Source organism: Empidonax traillii, unplaced genomic scaffold (genome assembly GCF_003031625.1).
Source record: "Empidonax traillii isolate 1590-97213 ecotype Southwest subspecies unplaced genomic scaffold, ASM303162v1 scaffold195:size1760703, whole genome shotgun sequence".
Lineage (NCBI taxonomy): Eukaryota > Metazoa > Chordata > Aves > Passeriformes > Tyrannidae > Empidonax > Empidonax traillii.
The window spans coordinates 1,685,792-1,706,815 of NW_020955388.1; the positions used below are offsets into that span (position 1 = coordinate 1,685,792).

At 35.7% G+C, this 21,024-nt stretch overlaps 1 protein-coding gene across 8 annotated transcripts in view; it reads left to right on the forward strand.

The window, feature by feature from the left end:
- Positions 1-21,024, forward strand: part of NAV3 (neuron navigator 3) — a 376,614-nt gene that overhangs the window by 344,692 nt on the left and 10,898 nt on the right. For all 8 annotated transcript variants that reach the window (XM_027886771.1, XM_027886774.1, XM_027886768.1 and 5 more), the window contains 10 exons: positions 2,000-2,083; positions 3,714-3,825; positions 5,145-5,266; positions 7,096-7,268; positions 10,915-11,068; positions 13,943-14,117; positions 17,620-17,717; positions 18,358-18,453; positions 18,692-18,860; positions 19,610-19,845. In XM_027886771.1, the coding sequence (XP_027742572.1) occupies positions 2,000-2,083; positions 3,714-3,825; positions 5,145-5,266; positions 7,096-7,268; positions 10,915-11,068; positions 13,943-14,117; positions 17,620-17,717; positions 18,358-18,453; positions 18,692-18,860; positions 19,610-19,845 (1,419 nt within the window). The remainder of the gene's footprint in view (positions 1-1,999; positions 2,084-3,713; positions 3,826-5,144; positions 5,267-7,095; positions 7,269-10,914; positions 11,069-13,942; positions 14,118-17,619; positions 17,718-18,357; positions 18,454-18,691; positions 18,861-19,609; positions 19,846-21,024) is intronic.

Sequence of the window (21,024 nt, forward strand, 5' to 3'; positions counted from 1 at the left end):
TTTTTTTATGAGGCAGGGAACAGTGAGCTCCATTAGTTTCCTGTTAAACATGTGTAATGAAGAGACATTTGGCTTTTATTCTGCAGTAGTGCATCTACTCTGTCTCTAAATGTGTTCTGGGTCAGTGGTCATCTTTGGAAATAAAACACCACTGATTAGTCTAGATATTTTTAATATGTAGCTAATTATTAAAGTGAAAAGGAACTTTAGAAACTAGTTACTTTTATTTTCTCTGAGGAACAGAATAGTAAAATCAATCAAAGGATGTAGTATTCATCAACGGTTTCAGAGGTGCATTTAACACATATTCCAGGTTCATTTTATCTAAAATTGTAACTTCAAGAATATAGCCTAAAGTCTAAATGTTAAAATACACAATTTACTAATTAATCCTTAAGAAATTGCATATGAATCTAGTCTCATGTTTATAAAAAGTTAGTCTTTTACCAAAAGAATTATCCCTGCAGATGCAGAAAGCAAGTGTATTGACCACTATAACCATAAGTAACTAAATACATAATTTACAAAGAATATAGTTTACAAAGAGGAAATCTTTAGTAAATTTAATAAGAATAAAAGAAGGAGCTTTCAAGATACTTAAATCTTTATAGCACTCCAAAATTATTTACAAAACATAAAGGCCACTTATCACTTAATAACTGAAGAGGAGAAGCAGAGTAGGCCATTATTATTTATATGATAACTTTTTTTCTCTTTGAGGGATAATATACAGAGCAAGGAGGCAAGAAGCTGTTTTCTTACTCTTCAAATGCAGAACAAAATCGTTTTTGGACCATATCTTTTCCTGATTATACCTCAGAATCACTACAATCACGTACACTCAAACAATTTAAACTATGCATGTAAAAGCATGCAAATCTGCAACTGAAAAATTTGCCAGGCACTGTGTGTGCCTGCACTTCTATAATAAAAAATAAAATTCCTCAGTGAGGAAGCTCAGTTAATCCATTTGTGCATATAAATATGTTAGGTTTGATTTATATTTCCAAGTGCCAATGTTTCAAAACTTTGCCTGTTACCACTCTGAGATGAAGAGAAAGGCAAAGAGAAAATAAGTATTTCTTTTTGCTTTTAATGTTTGGTGTTGTGAGACAAATAGATGGAATTTTGTGGAATTTCATGAAAACTAAATCTTTACTTTCCCTTGGCAGTACAAGCTGGCTTAGATTGTTGGTTTCTTTATGACCACTTGCCCTTCTTTGCCTAGAAAGCTTGATGTCAGTTAGAGCCAATGAAGAGTTGATGTATTCTTTGTATAAATTTTGTTTTCATCAAGTGTAGGATGCTGGCTGTTTGGGAAAAAAAAAAAAGCAGCTTTAAATTTTTTAAATCTTTTGATCTGTTTCAGCTTTATTGCTTTTCTTACTGAGAAGTAGGACGTCCAGTTTTCAAGATTGTCTTTTATATATACACTTGAAACACATTATAAATGTTACATTTGTTTTACATAAGTTTTTCATTACTTTTATATACACAACACACAGAGATTATAATCAATATAAGATTAATAGACTAAGCAATGACCTTTTATAAAACTAACTGTGATATTTTTTGTTTGAGACTCAGGATTTCTCTGGAGAGTTTTATTTGTGAAGGTAAAATTTACCTTTCAAGATAAAGTACTTGAATTCCCATTTTGAAATGTCCACTAAGTGAAAATAATTGCTCCTCGACTTCTATTTGGGAGCAGACTCCTTTCGGCCAATATATCAGTAAACTCAAAGCAGGGCATTAAATCCATAATTCATTTCCAGGCAGAGATACCTGAGTTAATCTCACTGGGAGCTAAAGAAGCCTGAGGAACACTGGGCTCACTTGGCTGATTCATCTCTCCAAGTTAGCTCAGTCTGAGTTTAAAACTAATATAAAAGAGATGGAGAAGATGTGCTTGGAGGAAAAACATATTTTTAAAAATCAAATAGATCTGGGAAAATTGTCCTTCTGTCATGACAAATGTTGTCTTCTCTTTCTTTCACAGGCTCATCTAGTAGCAGCTTTCGAAAAAAGCTTGGGAAATATGACAGGGCGGTTGCAAAGTCTAACAATGACAGCTGAACAAAAGGTAGGTTTACCAAAGCAGATGCTTTAATGTGGAAAATAGTCAGCAAATTATATTAGAGTTCTGTTAAAAAAACACTGAAAGGAAACAGGGAGATCTGTGACAATAATGCAGACAGATCTTTCTTTAATAATTGCTGCGGTCTAAATCTTCATAAAAGTCCAGGAGAATTAAACTGTGCAGCATTAGGTTTACACAGACAATGTCATAGAATAGTTTGAAGATAAAATCTTTCATTTCCAGATTTTAATTAAAACATATGCAACTCTAGGTTTACTCTGTACTGAAAGATCCTGTAACAAAGACTGATCATAAGCTGCTGTAGTGCTCCTTTCCAGCCTGCCAGCGTTGTCAGAATGATAGAATTACAGGAAGGGAAGAACTTTTAAGTAGAGAAAAATAACCCCATTCAGGGAGTTAATGCAGGTTAGGCATCCTATTCATGAGTAAACAATTTTGGTTTTAGCTGTGTTTTATCTAATGGGGGAAAAAATCTAAACCTGATAGGGAATAAATTTAATATGCACCTTTGTACCAAGCTCAGGATTAAGAAGTTGCTTAGCACCTTCCAGGATTGAAACTCTGCAGCTTATTGATTTTGAACAATATCCTATAAACAGCCCTTACTGAGCCAAACTGTGAAAGAAACTGTTTATCAGTGAGCTACTATTCACCACTGGAGTCAGTGTAACTGTCTACAAAAATAACATTTCATAGTCTGGTTGAGCACCAACAGATGAAATGTGGTGAGACTCATTGTGAACTGGATGGAAAATGTTTGTATTGCTTGCTTTTTTCTCATCATAGGGAGGAAAAAAAAAAACAAGCCAAAAAAACCCACCACCACCAAAATTCAATGGAATTGTCTTAGAACCAAAGCTTTTGACTGTTTTACAAAGTACGATTTCCCTAAGAGGGTTTTCTTTCCGGAAGAGGCTAAGTAGTGACATTGAAACTGATCATTTCCAAATTTCTTTCCCTAAAGATTTAGACTATGTTCTTTTCCTTCACTTCTTTCCTCTGCTGTTGAGTTTAAATTCCTTTAACCCTTATTGTATAAATTCAGGCTGGACCGACATGGAAGTAATAAAAGCAGTAATAACAGTTATTTTTTAATAAAACTCAGCTGTGTGTTCTGATACAGAGCTTCCTGCACTCAAGTGGAGTAATTTTACTTCAACTTGCAGGACAGTTACTATTAAACAGGGGCTTTTAAATTGAATTAGTATTAAACAACTTAAATATTTTGAAAAATACACAGATTCAGGTTGAGATTCATCCACTAAACAGTAGCCTCATATACTAAAGGATGTTATTCAAATGGTTTTATTGTCTTTTGTAATAACATTGTTGGGTTTCTCTCAATTTTATTTTGAATACTTGATTGAGACCCTTTTTACATTAGTCTCCTTAAAAATAGCATGATTGCTTTATTTCGAATAAATGAAAAAGAATACATTAGTTCACTGATATCTTTGGAGAAAACGTATACATTCTATTTTGTTGTTGCCCTTCTGTTCACCCAAGCAGTCCTATGAACTTTAGTGTGACCACTCTTGTATTTTATTTTTCTTAACTTAGACAAAAATTGTTCTTTAATATATATTTTCAGCTCTCTTTGCTCTTCCCACAGGAGTCTGAGCTTATAGAGCTGAGGGAAACCATTGAAATGCTAAAAGCCCAGAATTCTGCTGCACAAGCTGCTATTCAAGGAGCCTTGAACGGTCCTGATCATACCCACAAAGGTATGGTTTTGCCACTGTTAAAATAAATAGAGTTTCTCCTCAGGGGAAAAAAAAAACAAACAAACTAAAGTCACTATTTTTTTCTGTTGTTTGGGGACTGTGTTGCAAAGGCAAGCACGCTCTGCAGTGAATGGTAGGCATACTTGTGGTATTTCCAGAGCTGGAAATCTTGCAGAAGCTTTCTCTGCCAGAGTCCCTGGAGCTTTATCTTCTTAGAACTGGGTGGCCAGGAATTGATTGCTGGGTGTCAGTAGTTAAACATGTCACTGCAGTTGTGTACTGAAGTACAATGAAGACACTAGTAAAGTCTTATGGTGTAACATGTTAATAGCTTGGAAATCCAGTCAAATTTGTAGCTTTGTAGACTGGCATTCTGATTGTTAAGAGATGGACTGAAAACAGCTCAGCTCCTTTATGAAGTGTTAAATCAGTGCAGGAAAGCAGGCATTTTAAATTCCAGATGTTAAATTAATTTGTCATTGCAGTTAGGCAGCTATCACATGATAAATATATACTTCAAAAGTGCCTGTTGATAAGCAACAGCAAAGGAATTACTTGAATAGAAAAATAATCACAGTATTCATTTTTTAAAGTGTCATTGATCTTTCTTTAGAGAGATCATTATTTAGATGTTTGCCTTAAGGTCATTTCACTGCATGAATTAAGTGCAGCAAAGCTAACTTCTAGGAAGTGGAAAATAATCTAAAAAGTAATTTTCCTTGGTATTAGTAGGCACGTTCTGCACGAATATTTTCCAGTGATTAAGATATAGGTATCAAAGTCTTTTAAGAAATTGAAACTCAAAAGCCTCACCAACCACTTCTAATACTCTCTCCTTCTTGGTTATTTTCTTTCATTCATTTTTAATGAATGTTTATTTCCATTTCCATAATGCCTGTTTATTTCCATCAAGGTATATTAGAAGGTAACATCTGAACACTGACTAAGGCTGCTACAAGTCAAATAGGACCTGTAATCCTCAGAAATGTAGTACATGTGACAATAATAAGACAATAATCTGTAACAGACACTGTTCAGCTGTGAGGTTACGTGTGCATAGATTGCTGTGCAGGGTCATTGCCTTCAGGACAGTAACACCCCAGTTTGGAGAATGTCACAAGTGTTAGAATAAGTGTACCCATCCCCCTTGAACCCTGTGTGGTTTCTCACAGGCAGCAATAACTTTAATCTGAGTCACTACAGGTATCAAAGGCATTTATGTTCGTTTAAACTACTGTTGAGGAGGAAGATGCTACATAAATATAAGAATGATTATTGTATTGAAACAGAAGGATTTCAAAGTAATTTCTTTTCTTTAGATTTACGTATAAGGCGGCAACATTCTTCAGAAAGCGTTTCCAGTATCAACAGTGCTACAAGTCATTCAAGCATTGGGAGTGGTAATGACGCTGATTCCAAGAAAAAGAAAAAGAAAAACTGGGTAAGTACACAGCAGGCTTAAAACTATCTTTTAGATATTATGTCATTTACGAGAGTCTGAGTAACATGACAGTACATTTCATCCAAAATATTCCTGTGGGATCAGATGGACATAAATCAATTCATGTGTAGCCATACTGTGACACTACCAGCAAACTAAAAATTGTTGAATATCAGCAGGGATTTATTTGCCTAAGTCAAGGTAATTAAAAACAAAACAAACAAACCCACAAACAACAACACAACAACTACAAAAAAGCTCAAAAACTAACAACCTTAAAATAGCTGTTCTGACCAAAACCGTCTCTGGGCCACAGTGAAACCCTGTTTGATTTTTCTTCAGTTAGAGTTTGATGCAAAGGCTTGACTCCAATATGTTAGGCAGCAATGGAGGAAGTTGACATCTGTAAGAATTCTAATTTAAAAGTAGTGCGGTGTTTAAAGAAATTAAGGTGCTTCTCAACTGGAACATACAAATATCACATAGTGCTAAAGGTTTAATCAGACACTTTCAGTAAACAATCAGAAAATACATTTTTGTTGTTTTAAAAATATTACCTGCATAAACATTTGTTTTAAAATACTGATAAGCCTTCATTCCCTTGATTTGTAATTCCACATTCTTTCATGTTTCTGCAAGGTGAACTCTAAAGGAAGTGAGGTGAATATAAACCATGGAAAAGTTGGCATGCATCTATAAAAAAACCCTATCTTGGCATGATTGCTATTTATTTTGGCAGTAGGCTTTTACACCTTCTAAAAACAGATTATCCTGTATGTCTTCTCAGTTTGTTTCTATTAATTTTAATCTCAAAGTTTAGGCTATAGAAAGGGAGAATGTAGCCAAAACCCATTTCTTTCTTATTAGATATCATGAGCTGGAAAGGGTTTGTTTCTCATTATGATCAGTTGTCACACTCCCCACTCTCGAATTATACCATGAAAATGACGTATTTGAATACCTCATTTTTTACAGAGGAATCGGTTGGTCATTGAGTTCTATACAATTTTAATCAAAACAACTTTCTGAAAATAAAAAACAACACCCACATTTTTCCTAAGATGAACAACTTTTTTATTTAGGTAAAGGTATCGGTGAATGGGCTACTTAAAATTCACTGCACACAAAACTGTTGTCACCCTGGCTCCTGAAATAAATGGCTCTTTGGCTATTCTGTCCCTTTTCAATGCTGGATAAGAGCTTCTAGATGGAAAAGGCAATGCTTGTATGTTCAGAGATATTACCACTCTAAAGGAAACTGCAACAAATAGTATATACCTTTCAGCTAACATTCTTCTCAGCAGTAGAACAGAGCAAACCTCATGTCCCAGCTTAAATCCTCTTGCTTGCAATCCAAACCACAGCATTTTCATAGTTTGGCCATTCAAAGTTTTAATGGGGAAAGTAAATTGGCAAACCCAGTAAATTGGACTTATTTTTTGATTTCCACATTTGGTAACAGCAGGTTCTACCTTGTACCTAGATGCAAAGTGGTTATTTAAAGCCACCCCTTGAAGGGAATGCCATGAGAATGGGATTCCACCGGGGCTTAATGGCTTTAAATGAGCACCCCTCCCCCACAATCATACCACTCAGTCCTGCACTTTTTCCATAGCATTACTTTTGCACTCCGCTGGATTAATAAAGTCAAACCAAAACACTGTATCATGTTTCTAGAGATACTGTGTTGCATATGTTAATACCTTGCTTCTGCATACTGACCTCAGGCAGTGGCTAGGATGGCATCTGCAAACTAACTTTTCAAAACATGAGCTGCACACAAAGTACTGTGATGAGGAAAATTATCTTGCCCTGTGTTTGTTTTCCAGCTAAGAAGCTCTTTCAAACAGGCCTTTGGAAAGAAGAAGTCCACCAAACCTCCTTCCTCACATTCGGACATAGAAGAGCTGACAGACTCCTCCCTTCCTTCCTCACCTAAGTTACCCCACAGCTCAGGAGAATGTGGGGCAACGTCAATGAAACCATCCCAGTCAGCATCTGCGTAAGTGTCTCTCTTGATAAATCCTTCTTCCCAAAGGGGATGAGCTGTGAAACAGACCCCCTCCAGTGTGGGCATTTGCAGTCCAGAAACCATTGCCAGCAGCTGTGAAGTTTTAATCTTGAGGTCCATCCGTTTGCCAGATTTCTTGTGAGCTTCACACCATTTACACACTACTCCTCCAGCAGTTCTTTACTACGTCGTTCTCTCCTTTCATAGACCTTACCCCAGATCACCTTGCAGTACAAACTTCATTCCAGATGCCTTTCCAGAAGTTTTTGTTGTGCTGTCCTGGGACCAACTTTATCATATCCACTTGATAAAGGCCAAGTAGTAGTTTCCTTTCTTCATGACATACAAAAAATATCTTTTTTTTTTTCCAGGTAGCTATGAATTTTTACATTATACTTATTCCTCCTGTTATTACTTTATCTACTTTGTAGCTAGTAATATATATAGGTTTTAATCTATTTCCTTCATTTTATTAGCTTGGATTTTTCATGGGGCTATACTTTTATATTTTATTCAAATTACCACCCTTAATGTTTCAGTCTGGAAACAAGTCATCAATCAACAACTCTCCCATTTCTTTGTTATTTTTTGAATATCTTATATATTCTTCTTACAGAGTTCTCAGCTCTCATCTATATTCTTCTGCTATTTTTTTTCCATTCTGCTAAAATTATAGCTATTTATAATTTGAGGAAATTAAACTCTTTTCAAAAAAATACCTACTACTGATGCCAGCCTTACTTTCTTCGTCCTAATTGAGAATAATCAGGTCACAGTTACTCTTCTTTAAGGCTCTCAGGGAATTCTAGTCCTGTGACTGATTACTGAGCTTTATAATAGAATTACTCTGTGTCAGATTATGTGCCTTTTAGGATCAAGTTTTTATAGATGAGTGATTTTTATATACTAAGTTTAGGAGTTTGACAGCAAATATTCCCACAAAATAAACCCTTTCAGAATAAATATTTTCCTTTTCTTAGATTGTGTACAGACTAGAAAGAAAGAACTCATCTAGACCTCTGTAGTTTTGTTCAATTATTTTATAGGAAGCTCATATTTTTATGGTTTCAGGTATATGTGTGTTTTGAGAGGAGGATTTCTACGTGTTTGGGACCCTAATGTTTGACTTACTATCAATTTAAAAGTCACCTTAATAATGAAAAGTAAAAGCATTACTAGAAAATGGCTGAACTTGAACAAAACCCTTTTATTCTGCAAAATTAATTACTCATGATTCATAGATCTAATCTCATAACTTTATCCTGTCTCCACCAACTCTGCTGTTTTTTCTTTGTGTCTTTGACTTGTTCTCTAGATGTGCTAGTGTTCCCAGAATTTATCGAGGGCAAACCCACACATCTAGTCTTTTAACCCAAGCCTTTTCCATGGCTGTTAGGCCTCTGAGCCTTAAGTTCCTAAACTTTGTCCGGCTTACAGCCTTCTGGTTCTTCCTCCATAATATTTTTAAACAGTGATCTTTCTAATCATATTATCATATTTTTTTGTTATTGTGACCTTCCCACACAGGATAGCAGAGACATTGCATAAAATTTTTTTATTTAGATTAATTTCTTTGTCTGTTATACAGATAATGTAATTTGATTTGGAAGACTTGGTTTTTCATTGCGTAGTTTAAATTCCTGTCTTCTTTGAGACTTTTCATAATTGTCTGCCACCTCTGTTCAAAGATCATGACTTACTTATTTCTTCAACCTAAAGCAACCTATTGATTTAAAAATTCCGAGATTGTAACAAGAAGGAAAAAGTAAAAGTCTTTCTACCTACTTTAAACCTTTGGAATCTGATCAGACTTCTGAGCTTCTTTCTGTGACTGCTCAGGAATGCTAACTTGTCTTTTTTGTTTTGGTTCCTTCTGATAAGGTCTCATCTTCTTGTGTAATTTTAGTTAGTTCTGGAAAACTGCAAAAGAAAGTAAAGTTCATACTTTCTGCTTCCATCTGCTTACCTTAAGAATTGAGACAGCTTTTTCCTGTTTTTTCAAGAACCGTAGCCCTTCTCTCAGCTTCATTTTTGTAATTTTTAAAGCAGGCTTGCCAAGATTTTTTTCCCCATACCTTCCCAAGATATACCAAAAAAAAAAAAAAAAAAAAAAAAAAAAAAAAAAAAAAAAAAAAAAAAAAAAAAAAAAAAAAAAAAACAACCAAAATAAAATAGCCAAAAAAGAGATGACTTTCCAGTTGTGCAAGTTGTTGTAAGAGATAAGTTATGCATGGAAATAAAATTTCATTTCTTATTTGATTAGCATAGGTAAGTAATGGCACATCAAAGCAAGAACTATATGATAACTATAAGGACAAAAATCCTATTATATGTCTTTTTTCATTTTACTCAAATTTAAAGTATTTGTGCATGTTGTGAATTATATTAATGATTTTTCTTCTTCTATTTGACTTTTTTTTGCCATGAACTTCTTCATCTTCCCTTTGTGTACTATTTCTTTATATATTTTCTCAACTTGAGTCTCATCTTCAGTCCTGACTCATCCCTACTCTGGGCATCAAAGAAAAAGCAAAATGCTCATGTGGTCTACAAGCACAGATCCCAGTAAAATGGAGCTATATACTCAACTGCTGACCTGAAGAGTGCTGCATCTTCTTTCCCAAAATGCCTTTGCATGCGTTCTGGCAATTAAATGTTGGCTTTTGTTCTTTGTTTGGTATATTAGCAGTAATAATTACAATAATAGTACTTATTTTTATAAAATATTTTTCATATTGAAATTGTTCTGCAAATATTAACTGTGAGCCATGATGATGATGAATAAAGAACAAATAACATTTATTGAGCTGACTGGAAATACTGTTTAGTTTAACAATGTAGCCAAAATTCAGTGATTTATTTTCTACTGGTGGTTTTGCTGATGATACAAAGAGGCAAAACAGTCTGTCATGAGAGCTGGACAGTTGTGGGTCCCTTGGCCAGTCATACTTCAATCTTTTCTCACACTATAATCAATCCTTTCCTTAAAATTAATGCTCATGAAAAATAACCATGTGGTAATTATTTTTAACCCAGTCTTTAGGGAAAAAAAAAAAAGGCAAAACCAACCTACATTATTTCATATATCATACATTAAAAAATGACAGACTATAGGCAAAACATCAGCCATCACAAGTTGAAACCATTACAGATAAAAATCTTCTAGACCATGAAGTCAAAGACTGTCCTTCTGTGTACTGTTCAAAGCAGAGAAAACTACTGATCCCTAACAAAGGTATCAGTAGTACAATTTAGTCAGCGTACTTCAGTTCTGACTATTGTTACTTAGAGTAATCATAAAATTTATACCAAAGAAATGGCACAAATATAAAATCAAATTAAAGCCAGTGGGTGAGGCACACTCAAATACACCTGAAAAGTAGTAAGAATTTATTTTTCACCAGAGTAAACTAAACTAGAGATCTATAAAGCAAGGTGATCATTTCATCTTGAGAGGGCTTCTTTCTTTTTTTAATTTTCAGTTTGAGTCTTTTCATATTTCTTTGATATGTTTCTTTCTTCACCCATAGGTTTCACCAGCAGCAAGAATCTTTCTGTACTTTGATATTTAGTAATGATACTGCTTTGGGGAGAGAACCTTCCTTTAATCTCCCTCCTGTTTCCTACTCCTCTTTAGGATCTGTGAGTGCACAGAGGCAGAGGCTGAAATTATTCTTCAGCTAAAAAGTGAGCTGAGGGAGAAGGAGCTAAAATTAACGGATATTCGTCTTGAAGCCCTCAGCTCTGCACACCATCTGGATCAGATTCGGGAAGCTATGAACCGCATGCAGGTCAGTGCAGTAGCTTAAGTGATGACAGAGGTACACACCAAAGGTACACTAGGTGTATTTCCTTTCCTAGTACTTTGGTCCAGTTGCCAAAAGAGTGTTGATACCAAGTAAATTGCTAGGTTGGCAGTACATCTGAAGGATGAGTATGATAAATGTTCACCTTATAATAAAGATATTCTTAGCATTTATACTAATAGCTAAAATGTGTTTAAGAGATATGGAAGAAGACATAATCCCTGCCCAAAGGATATTTATTATCTAAACCCTATGACTGGGGTAAGCAACATGACAGATAAGCAGATCAAAAGTGATTTCTACAGAGCTTTAAATCCTTGAGCCATGGAAGGGTGAGATTGTATATTCATACTCTCTTATCATTTCTGATTCCTAACCCAGCTGTGGCTTCCTAAAGCAGAGAATGTGAAATTGAACTAATTACTATGTCCAGCATCATAAAATTTTGCTACATTATGTTGTGATACTGCTCCAAATCTTTCCTGAACGCATTTTACATCAGAAAACTTTCCGTTTCGTGAGGCTGAAAGGCTGCAAAAAGAATGGAAGTGTTCTTCAGTGGAGCACAGAGTTTCATGGGATTTGACTCTGTCGCTCATATACAAATGTCTAGTATCATGGTGGGTCCCCAAAAGTATCTACAGTATCCACACAGTATGACATAGGTCCTTCAGCAGAACTGGGCCCTTCTGGAATGACAGGTGAGATACCTACGTCATCCCTGAAGGCACTATAAATCTGCATTTGGGAAACAAAATCAAGACCATGGGTTGTGAATTCAGTTGAGACAAGGACAGATACATTTAGAAGTCTAGGTATGAACTAGGTGAAAAACTCCAGTTGTAGTCATTTGAGTTTTAGTCCTGTAGTAGTGGGGGCTAAACACCTATCCTAAAATCATCCTAAGATAGTTACAGAGGGTGAAACTGAGTTGTTTGAACATAGACACTTGTTACCATTTGAACCAGCCTCAAGTATTTGCATCTTCCCAGGACATATAGGTTTAGCATTCTACCCATGGAAGACCATGTCGTGTCACTGGAAGTCCACATTTTCACAGCTGAATCCAGCTCAGTGGCTTGTCAGCTGAATTGCTCTGTGCTGGGTGCTTAGGTCAGGTGTGCCTTTAGGCACTTCTGTATAGATGACCAAAGCAACTGATTTCATAACTATAAAATTGGTGTGCTTTGCTGTCTTTTCTAGACCTCTTTTTTTATACCATGCCTATAGCAGTCTTAGCCACACCTTTAAACATCTGTAGTACCTGCCGCCCTCCTAGATGCTCACAGCACTAGGTGCCAGTATTGCTGTGGGATATTTGGCTGAACTTCAATTAGGGGGAACTGCTCCATAAATATGGTTTCAATTGTCCAGACATAAGTAAAATACTTGACCTTGAGCTGCTAAAAGTTAATTGCAATGGTGGAGAAAAGGATGTGAATGCTTATCATGATTACAGGCTTATCCTAGGATATGAGTGCCTAAAACAAGTGAACTCCCCAGAGACAGGAGACTGCTATAGTAACAGGCCTCCAAAATCTGAACTTCATCAAATCTGGTCAGGGGCAACTAGCTGAGATGCTGTTGCGGGTAATCACCGCTTTGTCTCGAGTTTTCCCAAAAGGACAGGCAACCACCTTGCAGCTGGCAAACTCTTGGTATTTTTGAGAATTGACAAATATTGGTAAGGGGGAAAAGTAGGACTGGTGAGAATGATATATGAATACTTATATATTAAAAGCACCATAAAAACCAAAAGCTCATATAAGTGGAAGACTGCTAAGAGCTATGCAATTAATCAGCGTAAACTGCAGAGTAGCTGGAGATTGCATGACTCATTTCACCACAGCTCCCAGTTTGAACTCCAGGCAAAACTAGTGCACTCATCGATTACCTTCTGTCCCTATTTTATTGGATTATTCCTTCCCTTTCACTATCTCCTCACCTTTGTGTATGTCATCTAATCTTTTTGTAGCTGCTGCAGGGTTTTTTTGTAATGCTATCCCTTATGTTTTTACTTGTATAATGTAGCTGTGCAGCCTCCATAAAAAAAAAATAAGATTTTTAACAGGATGTTAGTGAATATGGAATTAAATTTGATGTGCAAAACCGTCTACAAGAATAAGCAGTTGCTTTGTACTGTGCTTCATGAAGCAACTGAAAGCTAGGTTTAGCTGGTACCAGACGATTCTCAGGCTGTTTTCATTTTTTTATTGTACATTCAATAATCACTTGGCACCACAGAGGATTTAGCTAAAAAAAATCCCAGTTGTTCTGATTCATCTGTCACTGTATGTTTTCATCAGAGTTTGCTCTCTGTTTTGTGAACAATCCCATGTTTGAATGATCAGAAAGTCTTGTCTGATAGCAAGAAGGGTTATGAAGTTGTTAACTATCAAATTCTAGCTGTCCGTTCTGTCTATTTTTAATTTAATTTTTCTGTGAAGTTACTGCTTAAATTTTACATTCAATGGCAGTAATAATTTTCTATGACTTCAGAAACTTCGACATATCCAGTAGCTTTCTTAGCTGACTGTTTCCTAAGGTGTTTGACAATAGAAAGTAGCTTTAAAAAGTGGGGATAGCTGGGAAAATTTTCACCACACTCAAATTATGGTCAAGTGTACAATAAACATAGCAGCTTGAAGTTTATGTTTTTAGTAACTATCTTGACTTAGTAACTTTTCAGTAAAAGCTGAAACAAGGTTATCGGAGGGTTTCCCTTCATTTAAGAGTTAAGTGGTAAACTTACTAGTAAGTTAGCTACTTCAGGGGAACAGCATCACCAGAATACTACCTTTAGTGCTTTTCCAAAAGAATAACCTGCTGTGCTTTTATCTTGATTTGTTTTGTATATAGAATGAAATTGAGATATTGAAAGCTGAAAATGATCGTTTAAAAGCAGAGACTGGAAATACTGGAAAGCCTGCCCGGCCATCATCGGGGTCGTCAAGCAGCACATCGTCATCTTCATCACGGCAGTCACTAGGACTTTCTTTGAACAATTTAAACATCACAGAATCTGTCACATCAGGTACCTACTTGGAGCACATACATGCCTCAGCAATTAGAAAGAATTTATTCTTTTCACCCTCTAAATGGGCCATATCTGAGAAGCATTCCTGAAAATTAAAATGCCTCATATCCCTCAGGTTAACATCAGATATACATACAGTAATGAAGATAAGGAAGAATGCTGGTGGTCATGTCTTAAAATTGTAGCTTTTAGAAGCCTCTGAATATTAGTAACAGACTGTTCCTTATGTTTGCTTAGTTCCTAAATATTATACTCTGTACTTACTTAGTTTACAGTACTCTTTAGTCATCTCGTTTACAATTTTTTGGAAAGGAATATCTGTTGAAGCATGCTTGACAACTGTATAGATATATTCTCTTACCCCTATGGGATAAATACGAGTATGTGAAACCTTCTTCTTTTGGCTTACAGATCTTTGATCATTCAGTTAGCTCCCTTCACTTCATATTTGCAGCTGAGGCAGAAGGTGGTCTCAGTTACCTTTATCCCTTATGGTTTTTTAGTTTGGTGTAGCTAGTTAGCCTATATAGGACCAAATCCCCATTTATCCCAGGAGCCAAACCCCACCTTATTAGGCACTCTCATTGTCTTCAGTGAATGGGAGAAGGCAAGCAGAAGTTTGGTCCACATCCTGAACATTAGTGTTTGATTATTTTCCATGCCATGGAGTTTATGATAATAAGACTTCTACACTTGTTTTGATAACGTAGCCAAGAAACAGAAGTGCTGTCTCTAACATCAGAACCAGGAGCAGAGCAGGAGCAAAGCAGCACTCATTAGCATAGAAGCCATAGAAAGTATAATGCAGTCTCTGAAAGCAATAAAAATATGGCTAATAATTGTAGAAAGAGTCTAGGCAACAGTACAGCTGGGAACATGCCAAACTGACTGACTATAATTTGGATTGATAGTTAGTCATATTATCTTGCCAGTCATTGATTACACAGATAGCTGAGCATTTTTTTCTGGTTAATATCAGATTTTTAATGAAAATTGGTATGTTTTTTATTTACACTCCAGGTTTATGCAAGTTTTAACTTTTAGCATGGAGGAGCCTGAACTGGCCCTCGACATACAATGAAGTGTTGCAAAAAGCAGGGAGAAAGAAGTTAACTGTGGCTCCTGCTCACAGATCCACACACATTAAAAAATGAAAAAAAAAACAGAAAAAACCCAGAACAGAATTTTTTTCAATATGGTGATTGTAGAATGTCTTTCATCAGTAGTAGCCATTAGCACTTTGCCACTCGGCACTAACTCTGTCTAGATACAGGAATAAACACGTAGGAAGAAGAGAGGGAGGAGTTTGGAAAAGAGGAGGAGGAACTGGATGAGAATACGATGGGTAAAGAGGAATGGGGGAAGAAAAAGGGAAGATGAAAGACAAGATAAAGAATGAAGATGAAAATCAGGGAGAAGTGCTTAGAATAAGAATAGAAAAAGTAAAAACTGGAAGAAAAAGAGGAAGGGGGACAGGAAAAGGGGAAAAAGGAACAGGAGAAGGAATGGGAAGAAGAACAAAATGACTGGGAGAAGCAGTTGGACTCAGTGATCTTAAGGGTCTTTTCCAGCCTAAATTATTCCATTTTTCCATAAGCTTTACATAATTTTCTATGTTATTGTTCTAAATGTTTTTCTAGCATGTGAAGTAATTACATTTGGTTATAAAAAATTGGAGAAATAAAGGTGCTTAATGAGAAGCGGAGGATTTCATTTGATTATGAATCGAGAATTTTTGATCATCGTGATTATCATTTTGTTGCTATGCCAGAGAATTTGGAAAGGTGACAGCTTTCTACAAGTTTTGTGAAATATCTGTGACAGCTGGAGTACTACTGAACAAAATTCCATGAGATCTGGAGAGGCTAATTTCAGTAAATCACTGGAGTAAGAGCAGCAAACAAGGACTAGTACAAGACTGGTCCAGAGTACTAGAGCTCAGACAAGAAATGAACTGCAGTCACCATAGTGTGCCTAAGGAGACCTGGCAGGGGCTAATTAAAACAGTTGGTACAACTAGAGCCTCTTGGGCATCTTCTCAGCCCCTTGTGTCAGTGAGAGTTCTTAAAAAGTGGATTTTTTTTTCTCTAGCCACAGAGTGGTTTCTCATTCCTAAAGACTTAGAGAAGAATGTATTTAAAGGTTACATAAGGGTCATTTAGAGATTGAAAAATTTCAGGGCGGGATCAGTTATATCGTAAATTAACCTCAGACAGTTATCAAAACTCTTAAGGTTTGTGAAATATGCCAAAACACAAGACAACTGAAGTGAAACATTCAATGTTGGTGGCACAGAAAAACTATCTGCCTGGAAAAAAGCAAACATGAATTTATTTAAGCTCACCAAAAAAAAAAAAAAAATAGCCTCTTCATTTGACTAACTTAAAAAATAAAAAAACTGCAGAATCTGGGAGTAAGTTACCAAACTTTTTACATGAAAAGTTATTTTTAATACATTCATTGAAATCATCTCCATAAGTCATCTTTAGTTTTCCTTTGAACAAGTGGCTGAATCTTACTGGCACCTCATTTAATTTGGATGAAATCTGACTTCATGCAGACTGTGTCATGAAGTCAATGATTTTCTTCAATCACCACAGTAAGAATGAGCAGGATTTAGAGTAGTGGATTACTGTGCTGACCTTTGAAGAAAATGCAAATCCATAATCTCTCCTAATTTGATAGTTAGCTTAAGATGTCTAACAGTAAAATTCCTGAGAGAACTTCTAGAGTAAGACAGCAGTTTTATTACTTGCAATAAAGCTGCAGGCTCAGCTTTTAGTAAAAAATATGTAAAGATACACACTTCTGCTTTCTCATTTTAGGAGTTAGTAAAGACATAGAAACAGAGGTGCAGAGCAGATCAAAATCACTCTTTGCCTCCAAGAAAAATGAAGCCTTTCCTTAGTGGAATGGCTAAATACAGAGCCTCCTATTCTGGAGGCATCCAAAGTGGTTTAGTAATGGATACGGTGTGTAAGCCTGTATTGTGGAGGTAAAAAAGACTCTATCCATGCCATATGTACTTAAGGTAAAGATATCACCTGGAAAGAGAAATTAATTGCTATTTTATTTAACAGCAAACATATCAATGCAAAGATTTCTTTTCTCTCCTTACAGCATTTTAAAGGGTACAATGAGTGCCCAAAGACATAAACTTCATTTAGTTTTTAAATATTACTTTGTGAACATATGGTAGTTTTGAAAAAATTCCAAGCAGGAAAACAAAGACAAGACTATAATATAAGTTTTTATTTATTTCCCTCTTTATTTCTACGTGATTAGAATTCATAATATTCCTTCAAAAATTGAGAACTTGTAATGGTTTTCTCATCTCCAACAGAAATGGTGAATTAGGAATAAGTACAAATTAAGATGATTGCAAGATGTTGTCATGGCATTCTTTCTTTTTAACCAAAAAATCCTTTGTACAAAGCTGATGATGTGGACATAACTGTTGTCATTTTTCAGACTGACCAGTTCTCTTCTTTTAATGTAGATATTTTGTTGGATGATGTCACTGATGGAACACTCAACAAAGAAGGTCACAGTGTGAAAATTTTAGTCACTATAAACAAGGGCTACAGTCGAGCCAAGGTAAGTGCATTACCCAAAGGTCTAGATGCAAAATTATAGCTCAAACAAATGCTGGAATATAGTAGCTCAACTTTTTTCATTGTTTTAAGCTCAGAAACTGAAGGGAAATATCCTAAAGATAACATCTCTATCCTCCGTGCTAATACAGTTAGGCATTCTCTGTAGACTAATGTCCTATGGCCTCTTTCTGCCTTTATTGGTAGCTTAGACAATACCAATTATCAGTTTAATGAGTAGTACAATGTTCTGGGACTTCCTATCCACATTTAAAAGTCATTATAAATTAGATCTATGCCTTGGACCCCTTTCTGTGCAACTATGAATATGCTGCTGTGGTTATCAATTTGGAATTGCATTGTCATGTGTTCATGTTCTGTGTTACAAAATATTGTAAATGTGCAACATTTATTTATATTCATTTCTGTAAAAACACAGACAGAATCAAACAACGGAATAAGATATTGTATTTTCGTCTTTATGAGGATGTACCGAAGTATGTATACCTATTTCTGGAACAGAGATTATTAGCAAAATCACATTCTAAATAATATTCTTTTTCTTTGTTAGGAAAGCTATGAATCTTCATAGAAAACTAACTAGCCCAATTTTTAGTCCAGTTTCCAAAAATCTCTCTTTGCAGGATCAAAAACCACATGCATACCTGATAGGATCAATTGGAGTCAGTGGGAAAACAAAATGGGATGTTTTAGATGGTGTAATCAGACGTCTCTTTAAGGTAAGACCCTGAAAAATTAGTTTAAGTATTATTACTATTTCGTTTTTGACTTTAGAAAATTTCTGTATTCTTTGGGTTGTCTTGTCAGATCTTTGGTTTGGTTTTTGTATGTATTGCTGACACCACTATTAAGCTTCATACTTAATGTTGCTGTTCTTTTTTTATGTCTGTAGGCAGTTTTCCAAACTGCTTGCATTTGAAAAACATTTTTATGTCTTATATTTTCATATAATTTCAGGAATATATTTTCCGAGTGGATCCAACTACTAGCCTGGGTTTAAACTCTGACTGCATTGCGAGCTATTGTATAGGGGATGTAATTAGAGCCCATAGCCTAGAAGTGCCTGAACTGCTGCCTTGTGGATATCTGGTTGGAGATAATAACATCATCACTGTGAACCTGAAAGGTAAAACCTCAAGAATATTTTTGCAGATACTGTAGAATTCTTCACTGCAGTTCCCCATGCTTTCATAATTTTTTTTCTTACACTTCACTTTTCTGTATTTTGTCTCCAGTTCCACATAAACTCTCTGTAAGATATTGTATAATGCCTAATGCAGTGTGGCCTTTTGAGGGAAATCTAAGAATATCTCTGTCCTTCCCTTCCTCCCTGCCAAATCACAACAAAGTACAGATTTCTAAATAGTGGCAAAAAAGCTAAACCCAAAACAGAGATTATGATGAGAAATATTTATGTCTTATCCATTGCCACAGGAAAAATTCCATATATTTCAAAAGCTCCAGGGATTTGCTATTGGAGGGAAGGGGGGCCTTCAGAAGACCTTTACATACATTGATGTGACAACTGGTAACCCTTGTGGCTGTCACTTTGACCTTTTCTTTGTCATGGCTGCCTGTAGTGTCTGAAGCATATATGTTTCCCTCACTGAGCCTTCGCTTTACATTTACTTTGATTTCATCTCTTCCACTCATCTCATCTCATCTCATCTCATCTCACTAAGGCTGTTTAATTTTTTGGTGCTGTGGAAGGATGTCAGTATTTCCACAGTAAGTAGAAGTCCTTGATAGGGATTTGATTTAGGCAGAAGTGTCTTACCTTGCTTTCTCCATAGCACTGCTGCCATCAGGTGCCAGGCCAAATACCTAGCTTAGCAAGGATGAAGACAGACCATTTTTCTTATCTTTTTTTCCCAGGAGTGGAAGAAAACAGTTTGGACAGTTTTGTGTTTGACACGTTAATTCCTAAGCCAATTACCCAACGGTACTTTAATTTACTGATGGAGCATCGCAGAATTATTCTGTCGGGACCCAGTGGCACAGGAAAGACCTATTTAGCTAACAGGATGGCTGAATATATTATAGCCAAATCTGGCAGGAAAAAAACTGAGGATGCAATTGCAACTTTTAATGTAGATCACAAGTCAAGCAAGGTAAGTTACAGTCACAAAGATAATCTATTGCCCAATTTGTAGTGACAATGCAGAGCGGATTCTATTAATTGGCGTACTCCTTTGCTTCTCAGTTAGCATTTTTCCTTCAAGAATTCTGTTTCCAGTCCCACTGATTTACAAGGACCAGATCTTTCTGTTCTAAACAAACCTTTGAAGCTCTGCAAAGGAAGTCTCAATTTTCCCTCTCTTGAGGAAACCCACTTTAGGGGAGGTGCAGAGTCAAATTGCTACTAATTTAATATAAATTAAATTTTTGGAGTGTCTAATTCCATTGTCAGAAGGTTTGATATATAGTAATACTAGTGTAACTTGCTTTTTCATGAAGATAACATCAGCCTTTGTTAGCAAAGATTTCGAAATGGGGATTTTGAATTACTGTCTCGGGTTCAACTTCTTAATCAGCACTGGATAAATACAACTGTCGTGGTTTCTATCAGGAAGCTGACCATACTGAAATTGCCTTGCACATCATGTCACATTCACAGTGATTTACATAGCTTAGAATATCAGGCTTCTAGCATAACTACTGTGCTAACCACAGATAATACTATTCACTTGCTGTCCTGAATTGGGTATAGTCCTGACTTGGTACCCAGGGAAAAGAAAATGAAAGGGTTTGACAAGAGCTTTCTGATTTGCACAGAACGTAATGAATGCTAACATAATATAAGAAGAAAGAAAATACAGATCCCAAAGGGGCAAGAGGAAAAATAACCGTTTTTCACTGTCTTTATACAGAGGATTTGTGATGCCATTTACTTTGGCGGGGGAAGTGTTTATGTTTTATTGTTATACCATACATCTATAATGAAAATTATCCCACAAAAGGGCAAGCTTTTGAATTTCTGGTAAAGGGCTTGGTCTATGTGTTTTGCAGTTTGGCTGTTGTTTTTTTTGTTTCATTTAGCCCCTCCCCCCTCCTTTCCTTTGTTTCTATCCAGATTTATAGAGAANAAAAAAAAAAAAAAAAAAAAAAAAAAAAGGAAGAAAAAAAGCAACATTTTCAAATACTAAGTGTGTTTGAATAATACAGATGGTGCCATTCCATGGAAGAAATCCATAATGTTCCCCTGGAGACACCTGATCATAAAAAGGCAAAGAAAAATCTTCCTTGAAATAAAAAAGGATTGTATGTTCCCATTAAAGAAGAAAAGATTC